The sequence below is a fragment of the Clarias gariepinus genome, chromosome 14 (genome assembly GCF_024256425.1).
Source record: "Clarias gariepinus isolate MV-2021 ecotype Netherlands chromosome 14, CGAR_prim_01v2, whole genome shotgun sequence".
Classification (NCBI taxonomy): Eukaryota; Metazoa; Chordata; class Actinopteri; order Siluriformes; family Clariidae; genus Clarias; species Clarias gariepinus.
In genome coordinates this window covers 3104326-3112759 of record NC_071113.1, presented here as the reverse complement: position 1 = coordinate 3112759, position 8434 = coordinate 3104326, and the positions used below count along the sequence as shown (strand labels likewise).

At 37.2% G+C, this 8434-nt stretch overlaps 2 protein-coding genes across 2 annotated transcripts in view; both read left to right on the top strand.

Moving 5' to 3' along the window:
• Positions 1–3010, top strand: pyyb (peptide YYb). The gene is made up of 4 exons (XM_053511721.1): positions 1–82; positions 1009–1189; positions 2534–2611; positions 2715–3010. Exons 2-4 carry the CDS (start codon positions 1023–1025, stop codon positions 2746–2748), a joined length of 279 nt encoding a protein of 92 aa, XP_053367696.1. The 5' UTR covers positions 1–82; positions 1009–1022; the 3' UTR covers positions 2749–3010.
• Positions 3011–8264: 5254 nt separating this feature from the next.
• Positions 8265–8434, top strand: part of mpp2b (MAGUK p55 scaffold protein 2b) — a 41016-nt gene continuing 40846 nt past the window's right edge. Inside the window, exon 1 of the mRNA XM_053512223.1 lies at positions 8265–8431. The gene's annotated coding sequence lies outside the window, so the exon portion shown is untranslated. The remainder of the gene's footprint in view (positions 8432–8434) is intronic.

The following is an 8434-nucleotide window of genomic DNA, read 5'->3' as shown; positions in this document are numbered from 1 at the left end:
CAGCAGCATTAGAGACAGGAGGACAAACGAGATCACCGTTCAAGCTGCGCCTCTGCTCCGAGCCTCCACCTCCAACACCACAGTGAGTCTTTATCCGTGCTCTTCTTATTTTAAGTCAAAGATTGCAGGTTTTTGGTAACTCAGGTGATTAAAATGTGATTCCTCTAAGCTGAAGGAAGGAGTCTCCAGTGTGAGCGGTTAAGTCTTAAGAGATTTACACTTTTTGTAAAAAGCTGCAGTCTTTGATAAAAAGGGATCAGTAGCTCAGAGAGCGCTGTCATGCTCTCCCTAATGTGAAGTCTCTGATTACTATTGATTGTGTTTAATGTAAAACATAATAATGTAAAGTAATCTAACAGTGTGTACAACGTCAAGAGTTTGAAACTTTCCTTTTCCTTTTAACCTTTTAACCTCTTTTGTTGTTTATCAAAAAAACAACTGTACTTTGATGTATTTTAAATTTTTTAATGTTTTAAGTTTTATCATCTGTTCGGTGACCTTTATCTCTTTTTGTTAAACAGACGGGCAGGAATTCACTCTTTTATAATGCGAGTTAAATCATTCGACACATTACTCAAATGAAAGTCAAATCTTTTAGCTTCTTTCTCAGGTTTCCCCTTTTTTTTGGATAAACTTTGTGATACTCAGACAAGTGACGCGGTTAATGATAAACGAGTCAACAAAGTGCCTGCGTTATAAAAGTTTACGAAAAGAAAAGAAAACCCAAGCTTTTGCATGTGAGTAACTATTTTGCGTTATTTGTTTTCTAAAACATCCCATGTAAACACTTGCTTTCGAAAAAATACTATGACTTGATTACTATATACAGAGTGAAACGTGTGAACCTGGCAGTGTAGATATGAGTTCAGCATTCCTATATTTTTTTGTTAATAAAGCAACGTATTAGAAACTTAGCACATGCTAGCTCTTAACTAGCCACGGTGCAGGCTAGCTGTGACTGACTTCATGTCTACGCCTGACCTTATCATCTCGCTCTGTTCCACTCAGACTCAGCTGACACGATGAAGTCTTGGCTAGCTCCCGTAGCCGTGGTGCTGTGCGTCCTGGTGTGTGTGGCGGAGGCATACCCGCCCAAACCTGAACCTCCGGCGGGGGATGCGGGGCCCGAGGAGCTGGCCAAGTACCACACGGCACTACGCCACTACATCAACCTGATCACCAGGCAGAGGTAAGCTCTACACCATTATAACACTTTCTGTACGGGTTCGTGTTCTTCACCCGCGCTGGGTTTGGGCCGCATCCGGATCGTTACCGAGTCGTCACTTTCTCGTCCCTGAGAGTTTTATTCCTCTTACACAGCAGTCATGAGGTTCTTTTTGCTGTGTGTGTGACTGTAACATGTAAAGAAAGAGTGTGTACATAATTCAGCTTCGGCTACGGAGTTCGAACCTCATTAAGTGGGCTTAACACACACACACACACACACACACACACACACACACAGAGGGAGTTCTTTTTATGCTCTGACAGGTCAAGCAGTTAATTATAATTATTTTCTTTCTCTATATCCTTCTCCCTGACCCTCCTCTCTCTGTCTTTTTTTAATTCTCCCTTGTTTCTCGTTCTTTATTTTATTCACTGGTTTCCCTCATTCTCTCATTATCTTACTTTAATTTTTTCATCAATTTATTCCTGTTATGCTTTGAGCAACAGTAAGAAACCTCTCTCAATTCTCTCTCTCCCTCCCTTTTATGCCTCTTTATCTCTTTTTCATTTTTTTTTATATTTCTTGTTCCTCTCTTTCTTTCTTTCTTTCTTTCTTTCTTTTTTCTATTCTCTTGCTCTTACTCTCTCGTTCTGTCTCTCCTTGTCTCTTTTGTTTTATTTTTATTCTTTTATTCACTAGTTTCCTCTGTTCTCTCACTCTCTCTGTTTAATTCACATTATTTTATCAATTCATTTATGTTATTCTTTGAGCGATTGAAACAAACATCAATTCTCCTTTCTTACTTTCTTTTTTTTCCTTTCTCTTTTTTCTCTAATTCTCTTGTTCTTTTTTTCTTTCATTCTATCTCTCTATGACTCACTCTTGTTTTATTTTTTCTTACTTTTATTCACTGGTTCTCTCACTCTTTCTCTTATTTTTATTTTTTCATCCATTTATTCATATGCTTTAAGCAACTGAAACAAACATCAATTTTCCCTTCTTTCTCTTATTATCTTGCTCTACTCTTGTTTTTCATTCTGTTCCCTCACTCTTTTTCTCTTTTTTCCTTCTATTATTTTTTTTGCTTTCTTTTGTTTTTATTTTTTACTTCATTTTAATTGAGTTCTTACTTATTCATTTAATTATTGATGTTATGCTTCGAGCGATTCTAACAGACATCTTTTCAACTCTCTCTCTCTCTCTCTCTCTCTCTCACTTCCTCACTCCCTTTCATGCCTCATTATTTCTCTCTTTTTTCTTTCTTTCTTTCTTTTTTCTTTCTTTCTTTCTTTCTTTCTTTCTTTCTTTCTTTCTCTCTCCTACTGTCTTGCTCTTACTCTCCTCTTATGTTGTTTTTCCTCTCAGGTACGGGAAGAGGTCCTCTCCGGAGGTAGAGATGGCCGAGCTGCTCTTCGGTGGTGATGAACAGGACATCAGGCCGCGGTGAGAGACAACTGCAGAGTTACACGTTTCGAATCCTGTAATATTGATCTGATGATTAATGTCTCGCTCAGAGAGTCTGACCCTCGCCCTGTGTTTCTTCCAGGATGGACAGAATGGAGGATGGTTTGACCTGGTAGTCGCCTCTCAATGTATTTCTGCAATTCTTGTTCATCATCACTCCATCCTTCTTTCAGCCCTTCTTCTCTTTGTCGTCTCCATGGAGGTTAAACCAACCAGCAAAAGCAGCATCAAAATATTGCCACATGTATCTGTATTTCTCTCTCTCTCTCTCTCTCTCTCTCTCTCTCTGTATCTCAGACAATTTTTCTCTGTTTTAAAGATTCCTGTGAAGCAACAATTGTAAATAATTTGTTACTCACGTAATTGCAAATAATAAACAATGACTTAAATGTTAAAACGTGCTTTGAGTTCACTTCTTGTGCATTATACTTACTTGTTTGAAGCGTTCCTGGTACTCTAGGTGCTATGGCACTCTTTTGCAACTAGATGGCAGGATTTAACAGTTTTATTTTAAAAATGAACGGCATTGGCAGAGTGGGTAGGTTTCTCACCTGGGTTCAGTTCCCATCCAACGCCCAAACCCCAGTCACTGGATGCAGTGTCGGTCACAAGCCCGATATAACGGATGGGAGGGTTGCGTCCTGAAGGCATCCAATGTAAAACCTGTTGTGTGTGCGGATCGGATGGTACGTTGTGGACTAACAGGAACATTAAGTCTATACATATCTATAAGTTTGACTGTACATACCACACAGTGTTTATTTTAAACTTAATTTACCTTTGTTACAAACTTTTAAGCTTAAATTTAACCACCCATTTATGTACAGACCCAGTTAAACATACTGGTAATATATTGAATTTATACTGGCTAATTGTCTTGCCAGGAAAGTAGTTTTAAGGATTAGACGACATTTTCGATACACACTTATAACAAACGCTTTTGTGCAACAACAAAAAAAAAAAACATGGATGTTGAGCCGAACTAATTGAAATTGAAAAATTTGTATCTAAACGGATGATTCTGTCAAAATCTTGGTTTAAAAAATTTCAAGCATGAAAAATAAAAAAATGCATAAACTAACATTATTTTTCAGACATTAGCAACAAAGCCTGGAGTCTTCGTAAACATTAATTTTAAAACTTTTACTTACCATTTAACACCTTTCTAAACATAATTTTCAAAATAAGTTACCGCAACATTCCAACAGCTTTTTACATTTTAATAGATTTTTCTCATTAAAGCAAAACCGTCCACAATTTACAACCATTTTTTTTTATATTTCGATGAAACCTGACATTCTTTTAAATTTCCTGAGAAACCTGAAAAAACATCATTTGTAGATTCTGCACATGCATTTAAAATCAAAGTACTATTTTCTATTAATTAAATTAACATCTAACGAACATCTTTTGCGGTAATGATATACAGGTTTTCCAAAGAGGTTATCTTTGGGAGGGACACAATTGGACAGGATTAGGAACGACAGCTCATGTTGGACGTTTGGGGGACAAAGTGAAGGAAGCTGAAGATGGTTTGGACATGTTGAGAGGAGGGAGAGTGAGCATATTGGAAGGAAAATGTTGGACATGGAGCTGCCAGGCAGGAGTCAAAGAGGAAGGCCAAAGAGGAGGTACATGGATGTAATAAACGAGGATGCAGAAGAATTTTTGCTACGGTTCTTCCTCCTGTACTCCTCAAGCAGTTCTGGGTTGCTGTATAATTTTTCCCCAACTTTGTCAGTCTGGTGTTTGCTAAAGCGTTTTTTCTTACCTGCTGACTGTCTACAATGAAACAAATCATAAAGCAAAATATCAACAGTTAGTACATTTAAATGAATATTAAATGCATAAGAGATATTTAAAAGTCATTCACAATATGTAAGAGGAAAATGATGAGGTGCCTCAGGTTGTTTTACTAACTATAGAGGAGGCATGATGGCTTTACTCATTTTTCTCAGTGCATATACAGTAGTTAGACCTTAGAGTTAGATCTTACAACAAAATTTAGAAAACTTCCTGTTTCAGTAAAGATAAACAATATGGCGTGTTTACATTCTGACAGCATATTTAATATTTAACCAGAGAGATATAAAGAGATGATCTTACCTGGTAGTCATCTTGAAGTAACTGTCCCATGATGTGTTCCATTGCTCATAATCAAACTTTATTTACATTCTGTGAGTTTAAACAGTCCTTAAAAAGTGTTGTGGAGGATGAAGACATTAGGCATGGACAGATAGATTTTTCTACATTTTTCATTATTATAATAAATAATAAATGTTCAGCAATTTTTATGTTCATTTGTTTAAATTACAACATAACACACATTTGGACAACTGGACACATCGCGATAATAATAACTTCAGCAGAAAATGCAATAAAATAGAAAAATTATTCATTGTCCTGTTGAAATTACACATTGTGCAAGGTAGAGAACAGTATTGTCTTAATTATGATGCTTTTTTTTTTACATTTTTAAATTACACATTTTATATATTGTAGCGTTTTTACGCCGGAAAGGATGGTGGAGAGACGAGTGAGCTTATTTGCTGCCCAATGCAATGGCTGGGAGTACTTTATTTAGCACACAGCAGGTATGGCATGAGCAGCACCTTCACTCAGGAGCCTACATCTAATTCAGCGTCAGCCTGAACTAGAGCACATTTCACACGTCACACCTCAACACACACACAACAGGGCCGAAGTCACTAACCCAAACACCTTTCCCATCATGGTGAACAGACCGACATTCCCGCAAAGCATGCTGGTCGTCAGCCGCCGCCCCGCCCACGCCACAATATATAAAAAAAAATTATTACTGCCATGGTGTTCTAATAGTTTCATGAGAATCATACATACCATCTGTGCTCTTTTATTTATGGCTACAAAGCTAACTAGGTCCTAACACAAGGCTGAATCCCAAATTACTCTCCATCCCATGATCAAGGGCACTACTTGGTATGTGTGTGTGTGTGTGTGTGTGTATCATCTCACTCATCTTTTATACCACTTTATCCTGTATTCAGGGTCACAGGGACCTGGATTCTATCCCAGGAGACTTAGGGCACAAGGCCGGGTACACCCTGGACAGCGTGCCAGTCCATTGCAGGGCACACACCCATACACATACACTCATTCACACACTACAGTCAATTAGAATCGAGTCTGGCAGGGAATCAAACCAAAACCCTGGAGGTGCAAGGCGACAGTGCTAACTACTACACCACCGTGCCACCAGATTGTGTGTGTGTGTGTGTGTGTGTGTGTGTGTGTGTTCAGGTTTGCTTTACAGTGTAGAAATATAAAGGAATTTACAGGACTGTACATGACCTCCATGGTTTATTCTCCTCACCTTTTGACTACACAGTACCAGTAAGAATTTAACTGTCACTCACTAACTGTTAGTCGCCAGCTCCGCCAGTTGGCGTTAATTAGTTCCACCAGTCACTGAAGAATATGTGCTTTTGAAGCGAAATAACTAGTTAAGTAAAGAAATAAATCATAATCTATTAATAATAAATTGTGTTTGTGGAAATGTATAAAAGCAACATCATACTAGAGGTCATGCTGTATTGCTGTGATGACTTCGACCACATCACAGCCGTGCTGATACCCAGCATAACAGCACTTCCTCTTGTGTGATATTGCTGAATTAAAATTGGTACATAGATCTGGTATACAGTAGAGAATAAACACTTTAGGACATGCTGTTATAGGAAATTCCTTAACTTTAAGGTGGTACCACTAACTATATCTCACCATCCCAGTGTTTTTTTTCTTCTATAAATAATAAAAAGCATATAACCTGAGTAAATTATTTCTTTTATTAAGGGAAAAGCTGTCCAAACCTACCTATATGAAAAAGTAATAACTGGTTGTGCCAATTACTGTTGTGTTACCCTGGGTGTAAACAGTAGCAATCAAGCGTTTGTGATGGCTGGCAGTGAGGCTTTCACATCACTGTGGAAAAATTTTGGCCCATTCTTCTTTTCTGAATTATTTTAACTTAGCTACATTGGAGGATTTTTGAGCATGACCCGCTTTAAAGATCTTAATCGGATTTAAGTCTGGACTTTGACTAGGCCACTATGTGAGACAAACCTTTGTGTTCTTTTTGGTCAGCGTTGGCTTTCACCTTAGAACTCTACCATGGATGCCATCTCTTTCTTATTGTTGATGCATGAACAGTGATTTTTAACGGAGGTGCGTGAGGACTGCAGGGTTTTTTTTAGATAATGTTTTGGGTTCTTTTATGAGCCCCTGGGTGAGTTGTCATTGTGCTCTTGGAGTAACATTGATAGACTAGCTAGTCTTAAAAAGGTGTATCACTGTTCCAGGTTTTCTCATTTGTTCTCTGTTTGTTTTCTCTGTTTGTGGTTCGATGGAGTCCCAAAGCCTTAGAAATGGCTTTGTAACCCTTTACAGCCTGAAATATGTCAATTACTCTGTTTCTCATCCGTTCTTGAATTTCTGTAGATCATGTGACTTAAAAAAAAAAAACATATATATATATATATATATATATATATATATATATATATATATATATATATATATATATATATATATATATATAGAATCCAGGTCCCTGTGTAATTATTATTTTTTTTTGCTTCACCTTGTCAGACAGGTTATATTTAAGTGATTTCATGATTCAACAGGTCTGGCAGAAATCAAGCCTGGGTGTGGTATATGTTATTTAACTAAGCTTTACAAAATATCACAGTTCATTCATGATTTTACAAAAGGGACAATTTGGTACAGGTAGGTTTGGACAGCTTTTTCTCTAAATAATTTTTTTATCATTTAAAATCATTTTGTTTTATTATTTTTACAGCATTTTTTTAATTACTTTGGTTATCTTTGTGTAATATTAAAATTAGTTTGATGACCTCAATCATTTAAGTGTGACAAATGTCTATATATATATATATATATATATATATATATATATATGTATATATACCTTTTCATGGCACTCTACATTACAGCACTTTTTTTTTCTTTGCTAGCTGGGGTCAGCCCTGATACAGCACTTCTGAACCAGACAGGATTAAGGGCCTTGCACAAGGGCCAAAGAGTGGCAGCTTGGTGGTGCAGGCTTACACCCTTGACCTTCTAATGGTAATGAGATCTAATTCTAACTCAATTTATGAGAATATAAATAAGAAGAGTAAATATCATTTACTCCTTAAATTCAAATTCAATTTTCAATTAATTTTTTTTTATATATATATATTTATATAGCGCTTTTTAACAATGGTCATTGTCTCAAAGCAGCTTCACAAAAATAAAAGAAATTCATTACAAAATAATAATAATTATTATTAATTATATGGCCTAGGGTCGAAACAAGATTGTAATATATATATAATATATTTATATATATATAAACCCCTAGAGCGGTTATTTTAAAACCAACACATTAATTAAGGCGTGTAATTAAACAGCGCGTTATTCCGTTGCAGCAGGCAGTGCTACTTAAAACGGCAACACCCATGAGCGCCCGTTTGAAAGGCTGCTGAAGTGGCGGAGGTGGGCCCCACCGATCAGTGCGTTTCCGCTTTAAGAACCCAGCAGCGCGCTGACCAAATGGATCGCTCCTGATTCTGTGCGAGCTGATTGGAGGAGCATCAACCTTCACCACTAATTTGCCCGTTTATTTTATATCGATTAATATCGGCTTCTTGGTGTATTAACAGATCAATTATCCAGCTTAAGGCAGGGGATCCTCAGGGGGGAGGTCGTGTTGTTGGAAAGCGCTAGATCAGCCCACACTGGAGGAGAGCAGCACTACGGGTA